Below are 26,043 nucleotides of genomic sequence, written 5' to 3'. Positions count from 1 at the left end.
TTCAATTCGTACTGCGAAAGGATGCAATTTATTTATTTTATTTTTTTCGTTGCGTCGTGTTCGGTCCCATTTTTCTTTGCCTGCCGGGGTTCTTGATGGCCATAAAATCGTTTCCTGTTGCTTGTTGCCTCGGGAAGGCAATAATCTTGCTTTGCAAGAACTTTTGCTTCCGCTTCCGGTGGGGGTGGGCGAAGCATTTCAAGAAGCAAGTGTTGCAAAATCGCACCCAAATGCGAGATAAAATGATAAGAAATCAGCTGAAGTGGAATTCATTTCTTTCAACAACTTACTGTGATGGCTTTTGAGGAGTCGTCTGCAGTTTCGGATGTATTGAGCCTAAATTTTGCACACCTTCGTATGATAGAAAATACATTTATTCAGTAATAATATAAGATACATTTCAAATCCATGAACCTTTAGAATTCACCCTGTTGTATGATCAGTATGTATGGTCCGCTCAAATCCAGAATCGGTACTAAATGTCGACATAGAAGCAGCAAAGGAAGGATTGTAATTGAAAGCGATAAGAAAAAGAGCACTATGAAGATAACAAGCATTAAAAAGGGATAACCAATGAAACAGCCTTGGGCCTTGAAACTCAGATACAGATACAATTCACACACCTTCGTTGTTATCACTCTATCACGCTCAATCACAGGTAAAATAAAATTGCATTCGTTTTCGCTCATACCGCGCTCAGCCACAAATGCGTCAAAGAAAGTCGGAGGGGACGGGGAAAAATCTATATTGAGGAGTCTGCATCAGTGGGCACTTGTCGGAGCTGATCCGATCCCCACAGTAATTGGATTTTTGTGAGCCACGGGATGTCTCGGTCATGGGGAGGGGGAGGCGGGGGTGGCAAGGATATGCTGTCACTTCCAATCACACACACGCACACACAAGCTCAAACATATACATACTGCGATATAATATTCTAGCGATGGAAAACTAATGCCTAAAACGGCAAGCATTCTCACATAATTTCAACAAAACGGCTCCTACTTTCTCTGTCTGATCTTCTCCTTCTGATCCTCTTCTGCTCGATGCCTGTCACGCGGCGTGTCATGGGGTAAAGGTTATTGAATTCTTCGCAGTGCCCGCTGGTGTGATTGGATGTGGCTCGTCACCAGCACGTCGACCGTTTTCTTCAGCATCCCGGCAATGGCATCCGCCGTGTCGGCAATCTTCGTGCCGAGCTGGTTCCACAGGCCTACGATCGGGCTCGGGGGGAGTGGCTGGTTGGCGGCCTGTGACGATGGCGGAACAAAGAAATGATCAATAATGCTGTCCGGAGTGGTTTGGCCGTACTGAGTCGCGGGTGGTTCCGGCTGTACGTAGAAAGGTCTTGCTGGTGCTTGTTGTGGTGGTGCAGCCTGTGGACGTTGGTAGACTACTGTTGGGTACTGTTGTTGTACTGGTGGTAGTGGTGGTGGTGGTGGTGTTCGTGGAGGTTCCGTTTGTACGTAGTAAGGTCTAGCGGGTGCTGAGGTAGGTAGTGGTGGTGGTGGTGGACTGGCCCTCGGAGGAGTCTGTGGACGCTGGTATACTACTGTTGGGTACTGTTGTTGTGGTGGTGGTGGTGGTGTTCGAGGAGGTTCCGTTTGTACGTAGAAAGGTCTAGCAGGTGCTGAGGTAGGTAGTGGTGCTTGTGGTACTGGTGGTGGAGGTGGTGGACTGGCCCTCGGAGGAGCCTGTGGACGCTGGTATACTACTGATGGGTACTGTTGTTGTGGAGGTGTTGCTTGTGGCAGTATTGGTTGTTGTTGTGCTGGTGCAGGTTGTGGTGCAAACAGTGGTGGTGGTGGTGGTGGTCGTTGAGGTAATATAGTCGGTGTCCTCGTCGTCGTTGTAGTAGTAGTGCGTGGAGGTGTTGGTGGCGGTGTTGGTGGCAATCGTGTTATCTGTGAAAGTGAGAATTGTGTTGGTCGTGTTTATTTTGCCAAAAGATTGTTTTTCGTTTTTAATTTTTGTTCTATGTTTGCGCTTGTACAAAGTCAATGTCAAAAATGTCACTTAACTGTCAAATATAACATATTTTACTACTGTCCGCCATAACGAATGACAGCAGTTTGACAGTTCGTGTAACCATTATGTACCAACCTCCCTAAAAGATACTTACAAATCGCGTTGTTGTGCGCTGAGTATTTCTAGTCGTCGTTTGACGTGTGGCGGGACGTGTCTGCCGTACCGTCGTAGTGGGCCTTGCCGTGGTCGTAGTAGTAGTCGGCACTACGGGAACAGCAGGCGCAACAGATGGGCGTCCATTGGCTTCGTCGTCACCGAACCGATTCACCACGACCGGTGGTGGGGCCTATGTGGCAACACGGGGGAAAATAAAGCTCGATTAGAATGTTGTTCCACCGGCGCCAGAGGTACTGCATTCATACAAAAAGCTTTGCCTTTAAAACTATATCACAACGCATCGTATACCAACCACCACGATAGGCATTTTCTTTACAAACGTAAATCCCACAACCTAAAAAAATACTGAAACTTCAAGTTACGCGAGCAAATAGAGGAAAGAAGAGGTTCAACACAGTATTACCACCCAACAATACCCGCACGGAATTGGAAGCGTCAAATTGAATTTCGTTCTCAGAATAAGCCAGAATATACCGTCGGTAGTTCATCAAGCCCATTATTGTCCGCGGACGTGGGCCGTGGTTCAACTCGTCCAGCCGTAGTTGTCGGAACGGTGCCACCGTACATCGAAGCCAATGGTAGCTGGTACCCGGTGCCAGCGGTGCCCAAATTTTGAATCCCTGCTCCTCCTGCAGCGAACGACTCGTCGGCCGGACGAGCTGGAAGAATTTGTTGCTGTGCCAATTGTGCTCCCAGCCATAATGGTACTGCTGAAACTTCGTCCGGCCGAACCGTGCCCGTGAATGGTGTGGTTGCGCCTGGCTGCAGCGATTGACCGACCGTGGTAGCGATGGCGAGCTCCGGCCGTGGAAGCTCTTGCGGAATCTGTCCAATTAAGGGAGATGAGGGGAGAGGGGAGGGGAGGGTGGGGTTTTTGGGGTGCAATGGTCAAAAATGTATAAGTTCCTTTTTGCTCCAAACACACACTCTCTAATTCTCTCTTTGTTGCCAGTTTTGGTGCATCGTGCAGTGGGGCGGTGGAAAATTAGTTGTGAACCATGCAGGTGCAGATGAATAGAGTAGCACCACCGGCAGCAGGATAATCAGTCCGGAAGGACCTTATGCTACCGTGCCGTGGTGTGTTTGTGTTCCAGCTAGAAAGGGGGCTTTGTGCAAGATCATTCGCGTGCAAACACGTAGAAGCGTGGTTTTGAGATAACTTGTTAATTAATTCGCACTCGCAAATATGCCGGCAGTCGAACTGCGTGAAATCGCATTTCACGCATGGAAACATAATTATAGAAACAAAGTGATGATTTTTTAATGACCCCAGCGAGTATGTAGCGTCGGTGGTGGGAAAGATAATTATCGAACTGTTTGTTTACACCTCGATGCGGATCATCCATTCGAGGCGCTTCGATTCCGACCCGACTCGGCGGGGAAGTAAAACTGCATTCCCCAGAGTTGCAATTTCGTCATTCTTTTCTGCAATAGCGAAGCTTCAGGTTCAGTTATTCGGCACGTATGGGTTCGTATAGCGTGACTAGATGCTTCTTGACCCCGTTCGTTTGGTGCCGGTTCGTGGTAGCTGTACTGTGACCTCAATCAAGATTCACCGTCGATGTGATATGCAACGAATGGTGGCATTAGAACGTACGAAGGACTACGAGGTCGTGCATAATTATTCTCGAAATTGAAAGTAAACATTGGAATGCAATAACAAGGGACAGTCACGAATGCATATGAATCAATATTCATTCCCTTATTAAATTCTTCATAAGTAACGTTTCCTTTTTTCTATAAAAAGCCAATTATTATTTAATAATCGGTTTGGCTACAAAACTCTTGTCATATTTCAATCAGTTAAACACGTTACTGCACACTCAATAAAACCGTAAATACAACAACGCCCAATAAAATCACTATTGATGTGAGATTCAAACCTTTCAATAGCAGCACAACAAGGTACATTCTCATTATCACCACCATTGAAGGACCCACTGAGGTGCAATACCTAACTAACAACGCAATTTCAATAACAATTCTACTCTCCCGTGCAATTCTGCTCAACAATAATTGCAACACATTTTTACTGGAAATCAATAAAACGCTCCTCATTGTGTGCAATGTTCATTACTGTGAACAATATCCGTCCTGTAGCTTTACTGGATATTTCACGCCCAAAGTAATATGTTGAAACCATTGATGTTGCCTACACGCTTCATATTGATGTTGATTGTAAGCGGTATTGATTGATTAATATTTCACCTACCCTTCACAGGGCTCAATGTTGTATTGACAGGTGCGACCATAAATTGGAATCCATCCACAGGGCCAAAGCCTTTGTGTGTTAATTAAAGAACCCCGGTCGAACTGCCCCCGGGGGCACATACAGAGGAGACCAAATATTAATAAAGCCTCCTGCCCTCATCCATGGCGCTGCAAACAATCAATCCTTTCATTGCTGAAACGGCATCAAACGAACGCACCCACTCCTTCAAGGGAAAACCATCAATTAAGCGAATAATTATCATTTCCATTGTAAACACGGGCGTCTGTATGCCTGTTCTTCGGTGATTTCTCGTACAACGTGCACAGGAATATATGGATGTTGGGAAAGGGGAGAAGTCATCATGGCTTCGAATGGACTCCCCTGCTTGTTCTCCCATTTTTGCACACACTGGCAGGATTAACCCGAGTGAAAGCGAACAACCGTATCAGTCATATTTCACCGTCCAGCAGATCCTTCGAAGCGCAATCCTTAATCCTTCAATTCGTTGTCCGATGTATGGCGTTCCCAATGATGCTGCTTAATCACGAATGCTGGAGCTTGTTTTCGGAAGTCGGCCAGCGGAAAAGCGTGCCTATCGATGCACAAACTCTCATTCCAATGGTATCTGACCAGAACCAACCACCGCTAGCGCTTCCGGGCGTTTCGGAGAACTGTCAAAATCGTAAACAACGGTCGACTATCTCTAGGTTCCGTGTTGCAATGTGTGGCACCATTCCGGGAAAGCGCAAACTTTCGGACCCGGTTTTTGATAGTGCGCAGAGCCATTTTCTTCCGCTAAAACGAATTCAACACTGCAATCCCTACAACTACTACATCCCGGAGCGTAAAGTTAGAGGCTAGAAAGCTACAAAGGTGTCAAATGGGTTAACGTGTTTGTACTATATTTGGCATTCGATATCATTCAAACACACACACACGCGTGTACAGCCATCCAAGCAACCTGCAGAATGGGATGCTACCATTTTGTTACCCTAGCAACCCCTCATTACCCGGTGTTGGAAGCGGGCGCGCGCGTGTGTGTGTGTGTTGGTTTTGTTCCATACATTCTTTACCGTCCCGTGCACCGTGTCTTGTTTGTTGCCCGATTAGTGTCTAGTATCGCCCAGTGTTACGTGTACCATCCAAAGCGTTAGCGAACCACCGTTAGTGATGTTGAGATAGTAATTTACCGGTACCGGTACTACGGGTCCGGCCGTTGCCGTCAAGTCCTGCTCGGTTCCGGCGTCAGAAGAAAGAGGAAGAAGAGCTAGAGGATCGCTAGTACTCGCCGCCAGGACCGTACCACCCGAAGGACTAATTAGATTACTAGAAGATGTAACGCTATTAGAGGGAGCGGCGGGCGCACTCGCCGCAATACTGGTGAGTTCTACTGGGCCAGAATTGGAGGTACTAGTAGAGGTGGTAGTTGTGTCGGTGGTGTTGGTGATGATGGTAGTACTAGTAGTAGTGGTAGTAGTAGTGGTAGTGTTGCTTGTGTCGGTAGTGGTAGGGAATAAAATTTGTGCTACCGGTGCCGGAGGCCTAGGTCGTTCGGTCACAGCTGGCGCAACAGCCGCCGCCGCCGGTGGTGTTGGTGGAGAGGGAGGTAGCGTATTCACATTGCCAATCGGCTGGCCGGCCAGCGTCGGATCAATCACTATCGCCTGCACATTGCTGCTCTGTGTTGCGGGCTGTCGATCGAGGTCATTTCTTACCGGCCTATCGTTACCACCACTCACTACCGTATTACCAACGCCCGAACCACCGTTGCTGCCGCCAATCTGATTGAACTGCAGCCCGCGCAGATACTCCTCGAACCGGCGATGATACTCTCCGGAAGGATCCCAGCGCTCCCGCAGTGCACGGTACTGGTCCGGGTAGTCGTAGTACAGGCGGGTGATGATTTTCAGTGCGTTCTCCTTCTGGATCGGCGAACAGCGGGCACACTTGGTGCGTAGTGCCTCGGGCAGAATACCTGCAACGGGAGAAGGATGGCATGAGTCTCACGCGATCGACTGCACTGTGTGCTAACAAATGTGGTTTTAAAAATCAAATGATGTATGTTTACGAGGGAGGATACGTTCTTAACTAATCACTCGTAACGGCAATATCCAGCTCATTCTGGGGCTCTTGATGCTTCTTCAGGTTAAATGCTTGTTAGTTTCACGCTATTCGTTACACTAGCTTGAAGCGTGTAAATTGGCTGTTTTTTTTCTACAAGTCATGTAAATACCATAGACTTGCCAATAAACGGCCACCTCACGAAAGGCCTAGTTGGCAAAGGTTAATGGGATTTTTTCATGATCTATTCATCTCAATCAAACAGAGTAAAAAACACCTTCTGGAATGAAAAGGCTTAACGATTCCTAGATGAAGCAACATATCTTCTCAACGCACAGGAAGAACATTATCGAAACAATACCGACATACGATTCCCTGGTGTGATCTTTGCTGCCACGGATGGGTCCTTTCGAGGTCTAGGAATTTCCACAATTGAGAACGCTTACGTGGTAGCTATTAACGAGCTGCTGTACAATATGTGTGTCTCTGATGTGTAATTCTTGACGTCGGTAGAGCATCGACACCCGTAACCGATACCAGGTGTACCGTAATTTTCCTTAATTATGCGTTCATCTTTTGTTTCGTGCTGTTCACATTAAGCGCGCCTGACATTATGTCGAGTTTTAGATGGTAATGATGTTCTCGTAAACGGATGTGTTTGCTTTTTTTTACATTCGTTTCAGTTTATCAACCGTTCAGAACATGAGCCATTAGAGACAATGGCAAGCGCAGATTTCAATACCACAGCGCATAATACGCTCTTTTCAATCCACCGTTTCCACCCTCAGTTTATCAATATCTGTAGCTCTTCTGTTCAACATGCACTCATTAGGGGATTTCCATGAAACCGAGCAAATGCAACAGAAAAATAGAGGAATTTCCATCGAACCATCGCTCATGTGAAGTATAGGTCGTGGTAGGATGCTTCGTTAAACGACCCGAAACAAAGCAGAAAGCGCAAAGGTTCATAATATAATAGCAACAAAGTGCATCATTTCACACTTTTAGAACATTATTTCATCATTTTGCTACTTCATTCATGGTCAACCATATGCGTCATACATGGACTCAACGGAAACAAAACTACAATAAAAAGGGAACGTGCTCTGAATCCTCTTCGTAAGCTGCACTCCACTTCGATTCGATTCGTTTCGTAGAAGAAAGCTCATCTTTTCAACACTACACAGACCCGGTGGTGGTTTCCTTGTGGCCGATTGTGTTGAGAATAAATTAAAATACCTCCATGCCGCCACCACGGTGTGTCACGGCGGAGGAAACTTGCTCAACAGGTTCAAGCTGCCACTTGGCATACCCAAAAACGGTACTACTACTACTACTACTACTACTACTTCGGCGTGCGACAACGTGTTGCAAAAATGCACAACCGCGAATGTATGCAAATCGAAATCTTTTCCGGTGCAAGCCTCTTACCGACTGCGAAGTTGCAGTTTATCGTTGCATCGTTGGATTTCCTGTTTCTGTTGCTTCTTCCCAACATTTTGCACTTCCTGTCGCTTCATTTGCAAAGCTTGAGTTTGTATGCATTTCACAGAAATGGGTAAAGCTTTATATTTCTCAGAACGGTTTAGCTTCATCTTTCAGTAGAACCAAAATCTGGATACCACCGGATCATCATTCTAGCTGCCATAGCTGCACTCTCAAAAGTGTAAAGCGACATGTGTTCCCATAATTCCCTTTGCAACGTTTTAAATCACCTTTATGCGCTCTCGTTACGTTAAGGTTACACAAGCGAGCCAGCCAGGACCGAAAATGCTACCCTCGATCCAACCGCTCCCATTAGCCCGCTTTGATAAAACACTTAGCCGGCAGGTTAACCACAAAAGCTAAATTTGTCTAAAGAGCTCTCCCTAGAAGCATCGGCTCTGCCTAGAACTCTGCACCAATTGATGGGCCATGGGCGTGTGCGATTGCTGCAACATGAAGCGCCCCTCGGCTAAAGCTTTCGAGTGGCAACCTGCGGATCAATTCCTACGGTTTTTGTTCCTACCGGCTATGATGCTCTTTCCTGGTTGCGATATGCAACCACCTATAGGTGCTCTGGTACCGGTCTACAAAAACCGGATGCCCTTTCAAGCTTCCAGTTAGGTGTATGAAGAACGAGAGAGAGAGAGAACGGGACCGTCCGAACCGGATGGGATGAATAAATAATCGCTTCAACGGTCCGCACGTGGTCCAGAGTGCCATAAGAGCCTTGTTCAACGTGCCAGCTCTTTTGGGGCTTTCGGCACCAGCTCATCCAGATTGCAAAGTGCTTTTGCTTCCAATTTTCAACACATACACACACATAGACGATGCAATCATTGCAGCGTATAACCAACAAATTCCTCCGCATTCTAGCACAGCCAGATCGTGACACAGTCTTCGCTAAGACCAACCGGCTTTAGCACACACGTCAGGTACATCAGATTAATCATGTCCGCTGTGGCCAGAAGCTCCTCATCCTCAGGGACGGAAATGGTCATTCTGCCCAGAGACTCGTTAATGCTGACACACAATACTGCCAGTGCCGGTGGTGCGCTCGGGCGAACGCTTAGGTGCAGCTCCGATGCAGGTTCCCCGGTTTGAAAAAGCACTTGATGTGCAATTGTGTGACAAGCATTTTCCTGCACACCGGTCGCATCGAAACCGATACACAGTGCGCGAGTGATGAGACAACTTAACGGCTTTGTGCATCTTCCCAGCAACAGGTACTGGATCGGGTGATTACCATCAGAACCCGGTTTCCGACAGGCCGCAACGGCAGCACGTCGTGCTCGAGATGACGTTCGTAAATTACCATTTAATGTGAGATAAAATTGCATACCTTTGGCTGTCGTCTACAGCCTCCTGGGGGGGAATCTACCTTGCTGGGGGCAATGCTGAATTGTAATCAAAATAATCACGAATAAACCCTCAGGTTACGGTAGAATAATAGCAAAAGCTTATGTATGCGCTGGCTAGAGACAACGATTTGTCGTGCAAGTGGATGCTGCTTGCTTGTCAAAGCAACTTGTTTCTCAAGAGCTGAATTGATGCATTGAAATGCATTCGGAATTAATGTACACACGAGATACAGAGCCCCACATACACACACACACAAAAACCTACGATGACATCAAGATAATTGCAGAGTCACCACAAAGACCAAAGTGCATTCGGGTTACCCTTTAATTGCGCACCGTCACATTAATAGGGGCCTAAAAAAGGTTAATCATAATAAATCGTTTGTCTGACGCTTTGACTCTTCTCAGTTGCGGTGTTAATAGCGCCAACTTAAAGCTAATCACCGCGATAAGAATTGATTACAGACCTTTAAAACAGGAACACTCGTAATGAACTCACCAGCGCCTAAGAGACACTTCAATATTCAGGAATTCACATTGAATTTTAATCAGGTTAGGTTCCCTATTTTACAATACATCACATGACATTGATTAAGTTTTAATCAAATCATTTATTTGCAGCACGTTTTCATGGCACGGAAAGCATAGTTGCTGTAAAGTTCCTTATTTAAGTGCGCTTCATTCATTTATTCAAGCCATTCCTGCGGGATTTCAACCACACACACACACACTCACACGGTTTATTACGCATCCTGTGTATGTCCTGAGGCAACACCGTACAGCTTTAAACTACTTTCCCGGCCGACTAACCCTCCTTTCTTAACGACATCAGCACAGCTCGCGTTAATTCCGTACACAACCTCCATCTTGTGGGTGGCCCTAGCCTATCCCATCGCCTTCGGTGGTGTGGCCCTGTTTGTTATTCACTTTGCCTCCAATTACATATGTAAAGAGGGTGGCTTGCCTCCTCCTTGCGTCCTCCCCAAGTGCCCAACCCAGAAGTTGGCTTTCCATCTCGAACCAGCGAACAAACCAGCAAAGGGCCAACCCACAACTCACCCAGCCGTAAAAGCCGCAGTCGCATCTAGGGAGCCTTCTGCATTGGGTCTGCACAACAAAACCCCTGGACCCGGACCGAAATACAAACTCTTGCGCACATCTCTCTCTCACACACACTCTCAGACCCCTTTTACCGAGATGATACCACCGTTGATGATGAAGGAATGCTTCAGCTTCAGACCCGGAGCAGCGCGTGGACAACGTGCGGATGACACGATCAAAGTAAACAAAACACCGCAACGACCACCTTACCGTAGTGCTGCCGACCGCGAAACTTTCTCTTTAAGTCTGTACACGTCCCGCATTGTCACCTGCGGTCCCGTCCTCCCCTTGCATGTCGTCAACTTCACACCCTCCCAAAGGGAGATAGCTCCTCTATCTCGAACCGGGGCTGGTGAACCGTTTGCAAGGTCCCCATGCTCCGATTGCGGTGTGGACTACTTCGTCCACACGGGCGGGCACTGCCTGATTTGCCCGTTTGCCGGAGTGCCAGATTCCTGCCCCTGCTTGACTCATTGGCGAGGCGCAATTTCTTGCATAGCTGGTTGTTTTTTGCACGCCACCCCCTTTTTATACCGGTGCGGAAGAGCGACTACGAAACGAACGAACCAGTTCCTTGCTCCGGGGAGCTGTTGTTATGATAATGTTGTCGGAGGCAACTTTCGTAATCATGCCTCGGCGCTGTTCGGCGCTGGATTTTATCACCGAGATAAACAAACAGTGTGAATTGAGTTAGAGCTGTGTATTGGGTGGGTGATAAAAAGGCCTTTTTGTTGGCGCAAACTCTAGCCGCTGGAGAGAGAGTGGCTTACCAACTACACTTAAACGGCACCTCTTTAAAATTTTGTAACACCAACCGTACCACACTTGCAGCAAATTCCACAACATATTATTCCGCATTCCAGCCAAGGTCTCGGCTCCGCGTGAAATATGATAAAATAAACAAACATACCATCTCTCCCCTCAGACCGGCCTTAGTCATCTGCTCCCACCCTTTAACACAAAACGTAACCCACAACGCATACAAATCACCGAAAGGTATCGTATTTTCTCCCATCCCACACCACCCATATTTCGTTTCTCTTTAATACGCAATTTCTCCTTATTTCGTTCTTTTGTTTTGCTACAAACCTTTTTTCCACCTTTCACCGGCCTCCATCTCCCGGGGGGAAGCGCCGTTCAACACCTTGCTTTACCACCACTCCCTGTTCCCGGTGGGGAACCGTTTCGTTAACGTTTATTCGTTTCCTTTTCATCCCTCCTCGCCACAAACACAAACAACCTTCGCAAGGTAATCCAAAGGGGCGCTACTGCTGCTGCTGCTGCATGAGATATACGACTCCAGTGCATCGAAACGGGCACCCAGGATCCGTTGAACCAGGAGCGGAAGTTATGCTAATTAGTTGCGATCCATTTTTCTTCTCCGTTTATTTTGTTCAACGCGGTGCCTGGACAAGCGGTAAAAGTGGCAGTGGCAAATGAACCCTTGACCTTCGCCGGTCAAGCTGACCATTACGGGCACGGACGCGGGGGGTTTGACCGCATCTGGATCTGTGTTACGCTCTGGTCGTGATTTGTTTGTCTTTAGTATCAAAGAATCCACCTTTCTTTGGGTGGGATCGTTGGGCACAAGATCGATAAGGATCATAAAGGAGCGGAAAGGTTTCCGGGGAAAGCTTTTACCGTTTGCATAGGCCAGTACAAACAAATCCTTTCCTTCGATTAGGGATTAAAGTAGCTATTTTTTCACCATTTTCTGGACCGTTTTTGGTTGAAGCAGTAAAGGGCTTGTTTAATACCTCAACCTAATATGTTTCCAACGAGGGTCCTTTTGCCTATTCTCGTTCAATAAACTACACCGGGTAATGGAGCGAACCATACACATCGATTGTCCTAGAAAGCACTCCTTCCGAGCTTGGGTGTGAGAAAGGCTAACCGGGACCTAAATGGATACAAATTATCCTGCTGGCCAGCCCACTCTCCCCTCCAACCGATGATCATGACTACCATAAGAATAATGACGAGGGTGACGGGGAAATTAAATACCTAATCGATGCAGGTGTACCTTTCGGGCCCTGCCAGGGGTATATTGGAAAGCTTCAAAGTCACCACCGGCGAGTCGAGGAGTCGAGCGACATTTTACATGAAGTCTACCGGCCAAGGCCAAGGACGTGTTCGTATCGCACCTACCCGAAAACCTCCCCTCACTACCACACTGCCGCGAAGCGAAAGTATATTGCTTTTTAATCGTCGGCCACATTCCACCGGTTTGTACGAGCCGTTAGAAAATGGCCGTTTCCTTTCTCTTCAGCGTACCGATTCGATCGGCAATTTGTACCAGTACCAAATACCCTAAATTGCCACGAAGTGTAGAAGGAACAGCAAACACGCAAACAAACATCAAATCGATTGCGTTGCTGTGCAGGCAGGGTTGTTGTGGGTGGATGCTTGAAGCTTGAAGAGTTACACACACGCCGGCACGCCACGATGCGTTTTTTGGCGGTGCAATTTGAATTGCAAACCGTTGTTGAACACTTTGTTGTTTTTCTTTGTGCAACATTGCAAGTGTTTTTGGTGCGAAACAACCAATTCTTCGTGTTTAGAAAACCTAATGATTCTATCGCTGTAGCGTAAGCGGGATTTCTATCAAGGTTTTGTTTGTTTTGCTTTTAATTATTCAAAGTTTGTTTGCACATACTGCTGCCGCTAAGCCGTGGCCTGGTTTTCAAATTAAATTATCATTTTTATCACAACACGAGATCAAACGTAATTTTATTACAGTAAAACAAACGATAATTAACGTATGAATATAAAGACTTAATCCAACAGCCCTTCTAAACCATCGGCCAAGGGCTTCCAATGCTCGCGAAGGTGAGTCAGCCCCACCACGACGCCACAATCAGGTCAATAGGATGAACCAACAACAACAACAGTCGCTCAAACAGTCATCTCTCCCCACCGAATCGAAGCCAAAGCCAGTACTTACGTTTCAGATCCTTGCCTTCCGGTGGGCACGGTTTGCGGCTGAGCAAACAGTCGACGTAGTTCGTAACCAGCCGATTGCTGGCCAAAATGGTGTCAATGTCCAGGTTGTCGTATCTGCAACGGTACAAGAAGCATGCTGGTTATTTGAACGTTATTTACAGGGCAGACACGAACAAGCGGGTTGGCAAATGCATTAACGGGAAGAAAGGTGCGAAATGGTGACGATACGCATAACAGGGCGTACAACTCGGAAAACGATTTAAAAAGCACTCTCTACGCTTCCCGTGGACCGTTACGAACGGCCAAACCCAGTGACACGGGTTCCATTGTGGGTAGCAGTGTGGATGTGTGTTGTGTGATTTATTGTCCCTGCAGCAGGCCCGCTGTAATTAATCTTTTTCAGCCACTGACACTAAAAGTCAAATAATGTCCACTCCGGTGCGTACACATCAACCAATCTGACTGCACAGAGAGTCGGTTAGTCGGTTTCAAATGGCACCAGGGAGAATGCTCAATTTATTAGCCAAACATCGTAAACATTCGCATCAAACAGAAGGTTCAAAAGGGTTTCGTTTGATGGGGTGCACTTTGCTAAAATTATGACCGACAGATAAGATGCTTTGCATTATTCTGGTGTCGGACAGTGATACTTAAACGCAATCGCATGTGTCTATTGATGCATTCATTTGCCCGCCCGTTTGATGGATTAATTAGCACGCACATGCGAGCTTTACGAAAAATGCGATTGTTCTCGCGTGCGGAATTCCCCATGTGGTTCCCGATGTGGACTAGAAATTTCGAAACAACAAACCACCAAGCTGTTTGCCATACTGTGGAACCAAGCATCGCTATTCTTAGCGAAAACACAAAAACAATATTCAAAACAAATTCCATCCGTTCGTTTCTGTGCATGCTAAAATGCGAAATTTAGAACACGAAACGAATCGCGAGATAAGGTTTTCGCAACGGAAAGCAATCATGCGACTACATCGTAACGCGTTGGTGGGTATATCGTGTTATCGAACCGTTTCAAAGGCTTAACGCGTGCAAACTTTGCCCATCGTTCGAACAAACACCTTTGGTGTGTTCGAAATTTGAATCTTCACCCAGCTAAGAGCGGGGTCGTCCGGTCGGCTGAAGTGATTGGTAAACAGTTATTGGAATTTTTGGGCGAAATTTGCACAACCGGAATGGAACTCGTTCCCACCAGCGAGGATGCTGGCAGAGGCAAAGGCACGATGAGGTATTTTTATTTTATTAATAAAACAGAGGCTGAAGAAGCTACTTCTCCCGATTGAACATGATAAATAGTTTTTTTGAACTCTTGTTTGTTCCCGTTTGCTTGTTGGATTGTTTTTCTTTACACTCATACTGCACACCAAAATGTAGAAGAGGATGATGAACATGTTGTGTGGCCTCTTCGCCACAAGTGCAATCGACAAGAGTGTGCCTGAAGTCATCAAATGCTAAGAAAACAACATTAATGATCAGTTTGGACAAGATCCTCGTGCCTCCGAGCTTGAGCTGGTATGATCATCTTATCGGTGTGAGATTTCTATCGGCACGCAAACACTAAACGTAACGACCGATTAATTTTGCTGCTATTTAATTACTACACCATGTACATCAATGCATCCAATTAATAAACCGAACTAATATGCTACCATTAAACCAACACGTGACTGATCAATAATTGTACTGTTTGTACTTCAATCACATTCCTGCTGGGCGCATCTTCAAAAGTATAAAAGAGTGATACTGTTCCAACCCCCTGGGGATGATCAAAGCTCATCCCGTTCATAATTTATGCACAGATCTAAACTCCCAATTGACGTAGAATCGTAGCAAATAATAATAGCCTGCATTCAACACGATTTTTTGTTGCACAAATTCCAACGATTTATTACTGACTCGCACTGACACCGCCCCATTGGAAAGGAACATATGACCGCCGCTAACCTTCAGTTGTGCACTGTAATCGACCGCAATCAAACCCTGTCGGTCCCGGTAATAAATCGTTCCTTTTAATGTATCACACATGCGTGGAAGGGAAATAAATTACACAACACACAGCAGCTGGCAGTCATTGAGATGAGGCGTCCAAAATTGTAACTCACCATGAACTGGAGATCTGTGCGATTGCTCAAGGCATTAATTAGAACCTCCGGAGAGCGAAACTGTATGCAAAGCAGATCATCTCTCAATCGGCGTGATGGTTGACGTGAGGGGGTTTTTTGTGAGGAAATTTTTGACAACTCGTGCCCAAATAATTACCACCGCAAAAGAGGAGCATACAAACAGAACTAACTACTTCCTAGTGCACACAAACAAAGGTCTGGTGGGGTGACATCTTCTGGCGAATCGAAAGGAAGTAGCACATCACACAAACATCCTCAGCGGTTCAAGGAGGTTAAGTGTGCTGACTGCTGTGCAACGCTAAATGCCGGTTGCGTGTTTGATGGCAAGTCAACGATCGCTCAACGATCGCACATCCATTGACATCGATGCCAATTGTTCACGGTTGGTGAGTGGTATACGTATAGTATTCTTTTCATAGTGCACTAGAAAAACTTGCTAGTTTTTTTGTGAGCGGGTGCTTGAGAGTCACAAACGGTAGAGAACGAACTACCAAAACCCCCCCCATGCGATGAAAATTGATATTTTGCTTTATAAACAGAAGGAAGTGCGGCTTGTTGACTTGTGATATAGAGTCCGCACATCAGCATCTCAGCATCAGCAATGAACGGCTCCAACCATATGGCCACACACACACACACACACACGGCGGGTGGGATGTAAAGGTCAGTAAAAGCCGCACACAGCGGAACAATCATCATCATGCACACGAGAGCATTAGCGTCAACCATTCCGTTTGAAGGAGGAACCATTTGGCACTGTGCGGTCAATATTTGATTGTTTGCGCACCGTTTTTTTTTTCGAACCACCGAAACCACCTCGCCTCACAGTGTGGCTTTAACCGATGGCCAAGGTAATAACTTTTCGGTTGTTACACTTCTTCTTCATCATCTTGTGCTGCTACGACCATTCCCCCTCCGGCCCGGAAGGATGACCGTTTTTGAGCCTCACAAGGTCTACAACGTGCTACCACTGTACACTCCACCCCAGCTCTCGTTGCTGGTGGAAGTACCTTCTCTTGGTACGTACTCAAACCAATGCCCCAGTAGATCGATACACCGGTGGTGGGTTGCAACAATCACAGTGACAACGGTCGTAAAAGATGCACTCAGGCGAGACGAGAATGCACCACTCACTTCAGCACTTTTCTGCTCGCTCGGGAGGATGTCCTTCCGGACATAAACGCACGCTCGTGGCTACTGGTCTATCGTTTGTCCGAGAGCTTGGCTTTGATCTTCCGGAACCACTTCAGCACATCGCAGAAACACCAAACAAACAATCGATTGAGCTCAAGCTTCACACCACTAGAAAGTTGTTTTGATGGACATTCGAGAGTGTGTATAACCTTACAATTTTTGCAATGAATTCTGAATAAAGCAACTTGCAACTCTAATTCTTCACCGATGTGTGTCAGCCAATTGTTCTGGTTCCTCCGAATGCACTTACCTTGTACTGTAGAGTGTCCGAGCAACTTCTTGTGATTTGACAAAGTCGAGAAACGCCAGCACGACGCTGGCGAGGAGCCAAACTTTACGCATCTTGCCACGGGTAACCCTCTTCGGGTATTGCTAGACCTGGTACTAATCGTTTGCACGCTGTGTCTCTGTGCCCGTATTGCCAGACTTCCCACTTCGATGCCTCAGAGCGCATGCACTTTAATCTTGATACACCTGTGCCCACCTCACCACTGGTCACATACCGCCTGCTTGGCGTTTGAAGGGCTGGGAGTGCGCTGGTTGACGTGCCGCGTTTCCCAGAATCAACACTATTGTCTCCGGAACCGCTTAGATCGGGTCTAGGGCTTCGCTTTCCACACAACAAACTCACAGACACACGTGTAACGGCCACGGTTACAGCATTGGCACACTACGTCGACACGCACTCTTACCGGACACAATCACACATAAGCATACACTCAGGCCGGCTTTTATAAATGTTGGGATTTTCCCCGTTGCGTCGCTGCTCAAATCTTGCACGAAACTGGAATAAATTTTACTTCACACGAGATATCCGCCGTTGGTGCGTTGTTCTCCGTCGTTTCTCTGCCCTCTAAACCACACTGTATTGTCACTGGCACATATACTCACGAAACGAGCCTATATATTTTTTATTCCGGTAGGTCCTTGTATCCGCAACAATGCTTACCGCACGAGTGACCTGTAAAATTAGTAAAATGACATAAATAACAGAGCCCACCAACCCTATTGGCTTGGAGTTGGCATGTGGTTGCGGCCCGATAAACCGTGTGGCCATCGACCTAAAAAGGGCGTTACAGACAGGGAGGCACCTCTAACCTTGAGTAAGGCCACCCGGCCCAGCTCGAAATGGTACCTCCAACTGGGCATTAGGCCTGCTGCTTGCATCGGAAGCTCTGGGAGCCGATAGATTCGTCGTACCTACGCCGCACACACCATACCACACACCAATCGAAAGATAATTATCGCCAGACGTTAACGACGAATCGCTTTATAACTCTCACACAAGCCGTTTGGGAAGTGGGCCTTTCTAAACCCTGCAATCATGCCCCTACCTGCCATTGGTAAATGCTGCTAGTTGAAAGTTTCGTTCCGAATGCTACCATGCATCGGTGGTGCTTTGGGTGCTAACCATGCGCTTCCAGTGGGATTGCATCATGCAAATGCCGATGGGAGGGCACTGTTGCGGACCATTGTTGCAGATTCATGCATTCTAGCTGATGGCCGTTCTCTGACTGTGCAAGGTTCGTTTGGTTTTTTGTTGCAAAGCACCACTGGCTATTACATCAATTTACTGGGTAGAACTATTCACTGGAGCTCTAGTCATTGGCGATCTAGTTACTAATGGCAGGTCCATGACAACCATTGCAAAAGGAGGACATCAACTTCCTCGAGCTTTTGTTTCTCTTACTACTCGAACCACTTAGGAGAGCAGAATTCATAAGAAAAGCCAAAAAAGAAACCCTAACAACAGTGTGTCGCCTTGACGGCGTGCTCTACGAGGTCCCGTCGATGACAGCTGCTGTCAAATTCCGCCCAAATCTTTTACATTCGAACGGTTCCATTGGACCATTTCCAATTACTACCCCGCCAAAATATCTTGCTTCAACTGGTCTAGTGAGTCGTTTTATTTTTTCTGCGCATTCTCTCGCACCAGCGAAACCTGCCGCCCGCCGATGACGAACGTGTGCATAATTAGTAACGCCATCCTGTCCCAGTCGTCAAGGCCGCTAGGTTGCCACGCGATAAACAGAACGCGAAAATCAATACACCAAAGCCAAACTCTGTGGCCGGTCGGTTTTGGTTTGGCTACCGGGAGGAAGACAAAACCGACGCACCAAGAAGACATCGGTGGCAAGCAAACATTCTCGAAGAAGGCAATATTCACGGCCAGTGATGCGAATTATTAGATGTGCACGTTGGCCACTGTGTGGATAAGTTGAAAGGGAAGACATCACTCTTTCGATTTATGGGTTGAATCTTCAACTTCCTGTGAATAACGAGGCACAGAAAAAGTTTAAGATTCTATATTTAAACATTCAGCAAACGCATTATCACTGAAACTTTTTGCATCATTACCGTAATCAGGCTCATAAAACACCACTTTCTTTTTGCAACCTAATCGCATCACATCAATCTACAAAGCAGCTTTCGTCGCATGGCGCCAATAAGATTGATTTCGTCTGCGCACAAAACACGAAAACCGGAAATTTGATCTAATCGTCACGATATAAACTTTGTCCGCAACAGGATCTATCCAACGCCCGAGACTGCAAAGAAGCGTAACAGAACACTTTCCCGTATCGCCCCGTTTTTTTGCGAATTTATTATTGATGACCAGCGATATCTCCCCTTCCCAAAAACTCAATAAGCCAAAAACAGGAAACTTTTTGGCGTGAATAAGTGAAGAGAATGGTGCCATTTCGTTACCAATTGATGGATGGTTTGGTCGTTTGCTTGTATGAGGCAAATTGAAAAGACGGCACACCTTCCCCTTCGTCACTAATCAACTAACAAAGGTCGCCCGGGGAGCATAAGAAATGTGCAAAGATATGTGACCCGAGCGAAACGGAGAGAATTCTATGGCCGCAAAAGGAAACGTTCTCACAAGAGAAGCGTGCAATTTAGCTTGACACGGTATCTTCACTTTCGAAGCGTTTGCGAACTGAGGCGTACCACCCATACACACGACCGAATTCCAACGTCTCACGGGAACATACCATCGATGCACTAGCCTCTCTTTGCAAAGGTGTTTCCTACCTAATGGTAAACAATTTGTTCACGTCAGTTTTCTTTCCAAAGCTCGCACGCATTCGTGACTGCTTGTGTGTTAGGAATCTTCCTCCACGGACCAAAAAAATGGACCATCCTTTTCCCCACTGACGTGTGCCACGGTGATGGGCGGACCCAGGTCAAACCGGGTGATTGATGTATCGTGCTTCATTATCTGGCCACAATCTCTACCACACACACCGTCTACAGGTCAAGCAAACCCCGATTTGATCGATTGACCCTCGAATGCGTGTTTTTTTGGAAATAGGAACTAACTAGGAGATTCCACAGAACGTTTTGATTTTGCTCCAACAACAGGAAGATAATCAGAACATACCGGTTAATCCGGTAGGGCATCGAATCGTATTGATTGGGAACGATGTGTCATAAAGCTTTATGAATTTATGGCTCCACCCTATTACCACACGTTTTACTGCGCGTGAAAAACATTCCAAAACAACAACAACAACAACAACAACTCAGAGTTGCCCATATGTGGAGACGAATCTTGCTCCAGTGCCCGGGTGTGAATCGCTTACGGCGCGAAGGAATCCCGGAAGTAGGAAGTCTAACCGTTGATTGGGCTTAGATAATTGTGCATTCGCTTACTCGTCAAGGTTGCGTAGCGTTGCTTTTGCGGAATGCAGGTCTCGTTAGGACAAGAGTCGTTCGGTTCGATCGGTAACAGCTGATTACCCGTCAAACCCATCCACAGGTACCGAGTACAAGCGTTAAAATCTGCTGCATATGTACTGCTTTTCCAAGCGTTACTTCACCCCCAACAAAGCTTATGTCGAAGCCAAACAAAAATAAAAGCGTAACACAAACATCGTCTTTGCGTCTATTTCTGTCCTCGAAAAACGCATTTCATTACCCAACAAGAGCGGCCCAAAGCCCTGCCTTACAAGCTATTAACATCTTTTGTGTAAGAAGCAACCACCGAGAGGAAGATAACACAATCGAAAATAACTCCTTATCGTTTAAAGCCCGTAGCGGACAAAGAAAAAAGAGCACGCGCTTCTATTATCCACCGGCAACAGGGCTCGCTGCTCATTTGCATTTCAATTTCAGAACCTGATGCTTTAAGTGCTCATTACCATAATTTTCATGCTACGGTGGCCCTTCTTCACTGGGGTTTTCATGTGTTTTTTGGAAATGGTTTTTTGGAGGGAGTACTCCTTTTTTGCAGTTGGAAGCTCCCGATCCCTTTCAATTACCATTTATGTTTTGCATATTCTTGAGGGCTTTTCGTTTGGGTTGCGAATTGGCAGTAGCAGTACAGTTCTGAATCGATTTTCGTAGCGACAAGAATTTAAATGGATGTCGGTAGCAAATTTGTTTCCATTTTGATGGGACATGATGATGAGACTAATTCTCTTATTTCCTCGTTACCACACCCCGTTACTGTAGAGAAAATCTCAGCTTGTAACCCAATAAAAACTTGTTTGATAGGCCAGTTAAACGATAGTCCAAAACATTGAGTCATTTGATGAACCGAATGTACATTAGCGTTTTTATTGCGATACACAACGATGGCGTCTTCCTTTGTAAAGTCCTTTCCAGACATCGCTCCGTTAGACGATGAACCAATTAGTCGACCACGCCAAACAACGTTCCAAACGGTTAACATGAATGCCGGTAGCTTTTGCCTTACAAAACTTCAAAACATTTAGAACAACCGCACGGCTGCTTCTAATTGACGTCTAAGATTATCCGATGCTTATCATCTTACTCATAGCAAGACCTTGAGGCCTCTTCTACCGGTTCGCTTCTCAACAAACGAGTTCAACGTCGTCGCCCCGAGCGTAAACTAGAGCCGCGCGCTAGCTAGACTTTGGAAGCATCTTGAAAACCTCCAACAAACATCCAAATCGTTTACCGAACCAAATCGCCAACCCAACTCACCTACTAGTGGTGCGCATCATTGGACCGGGCCATGGACGCACGCGTCCAAGGTACCCGCGTACGCCACCGCAAACAGAGCGCCGTCGGTCTGTTATCGATGCGGCTGCCCGCGTAACCTCTCACGCAACTCGCGCTCAATACGTGCCGATCTTGGCCATTTCCCACAGATCGCATTGCTTGCTCTTGGCCTTGGCCACTGCCGAACGTCAGGGTCGGCTGATGCGATCCGCAACACCGATCACTAATCGCTCGCCCCAACTTCGCGGCTCAGCAACCCAAAAAGCTCATCCGAGCTAATAACTGGCACAAGTGTGGGCGCCACATTTGGCGACAGTGACATTTGCGGGTGAGCCGGGGTCGATACTACTGTGACTACTCTTCACAAACCTCGACAAAGCCGCCAAAGGCGTGGATTGTCTCACAAGATCAAGTTCAATGTGTGTGTTGAAGTGTGAGTTGAAATGGGTTTCGGTGGTTCGCTTGTGCGGTGTAACCTGTTTTCCTTTTGATAGGTTTTTTAACCTGCAGCCACTGCTTGACATATTTTGGGCGCGATGGGTCACGCTAGCGCCCCTCGAAGCTTCGACCATCAAATTGGTACTTTACGGTCGATGATTAGAGCGGACGAACCAGTGTGTGTGTGTATTCGTGTGGATGTTATGGCTGTTTTTTGTCGATTTTTGGGCATTCCAACTGTTGGCATGATTGGCTTTGCAACACGCTCAGCGGCAGCAACTCGATCGATTCCGACGCTAGTAGTGTCATTAAGAAGCAATCAGAAATCGCATTCATGTTTGTTCGCGTGTGTGTCCTTTTTCGGCGCTTGATCAATTGATGGGTACAGAAACAAGCCCCAAGGGTCACTCCATTAGCCGAATTCAGTAGCGAATAGAAGTAGTAAGTGAATTATAATTACTATCCATTCATTCAAATTTGCAACCTGTTTTTTGTTGAGTGGCCATTGAAATAAAAGAATAGAAGCATGCTTTTTTTATTCAGAGCATAAATGTTTGAAATAACCAAGGCGCGTTTCATCGAAGGTTCTTTTCAAAATATGCCTCTGGCTTGAATAAATCAATAAACATTGCAGCACAAGCGTCCGCGACGTATTAATTCGATCAAATAGAATCATTCCTATTATCACATTGCTAAACGAAACAGCCAAACATTCTAGTAGCCCTCCACAGAAGTGAAAATAAGGGATAAAATCGAAAACAAACTGGCTCAAATCGGCTGAGAATTAATTAAGTTTTTTCCCAGGACGCAGACACATACATACTAGTGATGGGTAGCCGGAATCGCACCCACGGCTCGGAATCGCTTCCGAGCATTGCTACTCCGCCTCCGATTCCGAAAAATTCAAACCGACGATTCCGCCCGGAGCCATCGGAGCCGTCCGGAGCCGTCCGGAGCCGTCGGAGCCGTCCGGAGCCGTCCGGAGCCGTCCGGAGCCGCTAGTCGGCAGCCGGAGCCGTCGGAGCCGTCGGAGCCGTCGGAGCCGTCGGAGCCGTCCGGAGCCGTCGGAGCCGTCCGGAGCCGTCGGAGCCGTCCGGAGCCGTCCGGAGCCGTCGGAGCCGTTCGGAGCCGTCCGGAGCCGCTATTCGGCAGCTGGAGCAGTCGGAGCCGTCCGGAGCCGTCGGAGCCGTCCGGAGCCGTCCGGAGCCGTTGGAGCCGTCCGGAGCCGCTAGTCGGCAGCTGGAGCCGTCGGAGCCGTCGGAGCCGTCCGGAGCCGTCGGAGCCGTTGGAGCCGTTGGAGCTGTCCGGAATCGTTGGAGCCGTCGGAGCCGTCCGGAGCCGTCGGAGCCGTTGGAGCCGTCGGAGCAGTTGGAGCCGACGGAGCCGGTTGGAGCCGTCCGGAGCCGACGGAGCCGTCCGGAGCCGACGGAGCCGACGGAACCGTCGTAGTCGTTGGAGCCAACGGAACCGGTTGGAGACGTTGGGACCGTCGGGACCATCGAAGCCGACAGAGCCAGTTCGAGCCGTCGGAGTCGTTGTAATAGTCGGAAGTCTTCTGAAGCGCATTAATTTCCCGATATCAGCGATGATTTCATTTTAAAAAAACAGCTTACGAGTAAAAAAATAGTCTTCTTCATTTATTGCTCTGAAGTTTTTTTTGTATTTTTTTTAAACAATAAAGTCAAAAACAATTGTTTGCTCCGTATATATAGGTAAAAACTATGAATCAAACTATTATTGATCTTTATTTTCATAAAAGATGGACGGATGATTGATAGTTATATTCTTTGTCTTGTCCATGTGCCATCATGTTATTCGGTAAAAAACAAGTGCGGCCTAAACCATACACGTTAGTCAATGTAAACAACCGTGCAAAACTGCCATAATTACACTCGTCTGCCTCGTTCGTATTTTATCAAACCCACCTCCCGTCATAGTTCTATTGCTCCTTGACCTCCTAATTTGATTCATTTTTTTTCCTATGTATATATACGGAGCAAACAATTATTTTTGGCTTTATTTTTGAAAAAAACACACAAAAAACTTCATATCAATAAATGAAGAAGACTCTTTTTTTACTCGTTAGCTGTTTTTTACAATAAAATTATCACTAATATCGGGAAATTAATGCGCTTCAGAATGCTTCCGACTATTACAACTACTCCGACGGCTCCGACGGCTCCGGACGGCTCCAACGGCTCCAACGGCTCCGACGGCTCCGCCGGTTCCGGACGGCTCCGGCTGGCTCCGGACGGCTCCGACGGCTCCAACGGCTCCAACGGCTCCAACGGCTCCAACGGCTCCGACGGCTCCGGACGGCTCCGACGGCTCCGGACGGCTCCGGCTGCCGACTAGCGGCTCCGGCTGCCGACTAGCGGCTCCGGACGGCTCCGGACGGCTCCGACGGCTCCGGACGGCTCCGACGGCTCCGACGGCTCCGACCGGCTCCGGCTGCCGACTAGCGGCTCCGGACGGCTCCGAACGGCTCCGGACGGCTCCGAGGTCGGAGTTTCGCACCTACCTTCCGGAATCGCTTCCAATTTTGGCGGAGTCATCCGGAAGCGATTCCGGATTTTTGTTGAATTTACCCATCACTAATACATACATGCCGGCTCCCGCCCACCAGTGCACCAGTCATGCGCTCAGCCATGAAATAACAGTTGCACCGAAATCAGGTCAATGTTTATCTTTACCCATTCCCTCAACGGCCACACACACAAACCAGCACAGTTCTTCCCTCTCCCTTCTAAACCGAGATACGCGAATCGAAATAACGTGCAAATGAGCACCCAATAACCTCTTTTTCTCTTTATCTGACCGGGAAATTCTCTTCCGCTATTTGTTTGGTTGTTTGTTTCCCTTTTTTCGGGGGAGGTGAAGGATTGAATGATTGCTAATCTAATTTATATCACATCGCTAATGAAAGGAATAGTTCGCTTGCTGTACGCCGAAACGGTTTTTTTTTTTACTGTTTATTTCTCGAAGCCGCGTCACGCTACACTGCATCGCACGAACATCGCGGGGCGCCACCACCACGGATATATGGGTGGGAGGGGGGCGGTTGGGCGCTGTGGTAAAGCACGTGAACAATCACACACATTGCACCAAGTCAGCACACACACACGTGCACAACACTACTCGTACAAACACGCACATTTAACGCAAACGGAAAAAAAGCTTCCTTCACCCGAAAAGCTCACTTAAAATTGCGAATGAATCATTTCGTTCGATTTCGGTTCGGTTCGTTTCTTTTCTCACTCTTCGCGTCGTTGCTCAACGCACTTAATGCAAGTGTGTGCAGCGCAAGGTTCTTACGTCGCACGACATGGCACATGGCAGCAGGGTTTATGCAGTTCAGTTTGCGCTGCATTACGATGCTTCGATGCTGATCGAGAAGTTCGAACCGATTGTTACGACTGTGCCATTACGATACGACGTCTGCACATTACCACACCTTCACGAAAGGTTACACATTCGAGGACCCCCCGAAAACAGCCACCCATTCACTAGCAAAGTGGCACGCTTCGCACTAGGGCGGAACTACTCTCACCAAATGGCGGGAAGTAAACATTCCAAATTTCTCACCAAATACAGTAAACAATCGTGCACGCAATCAACACACACACACCCGCACAGGGACGCACAATTCGGTTCGATGTCAACTATAAACTCAACTTCACTTTCTCGCCGTACCTGAGAAACCGCAAAAACGGCACAACTGTCGAGTCCCACCTGACCGAGAGAACCACTCGTACGCAGCCCGCAAACACTACTAGCACGCTGCTAACCTTTGCGGAGTCGCTCGGAACTGGGTAACAAACACCGACGCCAACCGATCGGCCCAAGTCAAAACAAAACCCGCCAACCGATCGTCTCTCGATCACTTACCCGATCGCAAACACGTCGATAGGGTGGGGATATGGTGCGTTTGCTGCGTTTTGTGAGCGAGCGCGAGACTGGATTCGAACGCGACCTTCTTGCGCGAATTCGCACGCCG

General features: G+C 47.4%; 1 protein-coding gene across 11 annotated transcripts; it reads right to left on the bottom strand.

Moving 5' to 3' along the window:
- Positions 1–356: 356 nt before the first annotated feature.
- LOC120904750 (extensin-like) lies at positions 357–26,043 on the bottom strand. Of its 11 annotated transcripts, none has more exons than XM_040315030.1 (7): positions 25,935–26,043; positions 16,885–17,595; positions 13,304–13,416; positions 5,884–6,329; positions 2,617–2,967; positions 2,120–2,311; positions 357–1,901 (listed from the first exon to the last, which is right to left on the bottom strand). In XM_040315030.1, the coding sequence occupies exons 2-7, from the start codon at positions 16,974–16,976 to the stop codon at positions 1,077–1,079; spliced, it is 2,019 nt and encodes a 672-aa protein (XP_040170964.1). In that variant the 5' UTR covers positions 16,977–17,595; positions 25,935–26,043; the 3' UTR covers positions 357–1,076. The 11 variants fall into 11 exon arrangements, with proteins under 11 accessions (XP_040170964.1, XP_040170967.1, XP_040170966.1 ...); XM_040315033.1 differs by lacking the exon at positions 25,935–26,043 and adding an exon at positions 25,835–25,929; XM_040315032.1 differs by lacking the exon at positions 25,935–26,043 and adding an exon at positions 25,779–25,870.

The sequence above is a fragment of the Anopheles arabiensis genome, chromosome 3 (genome assembly GCF_016920715.1).
Source record: "Anopheles arabiensis isolate DONGOLA chromosome 3, AaraD3, whole genome shotgun sequence".
Lineage (NCBI taxonomy): Eukaryota > Metazoa > Arthropoda > Insecta > Diptera > Culicidae > Anopheles > Anopheles arabiensis.
The sequence above is the reverse complement of the archived record's forward strand: the minus strand, read 5'-3'. Positions and strand labels throughout refer to the sequence as shown.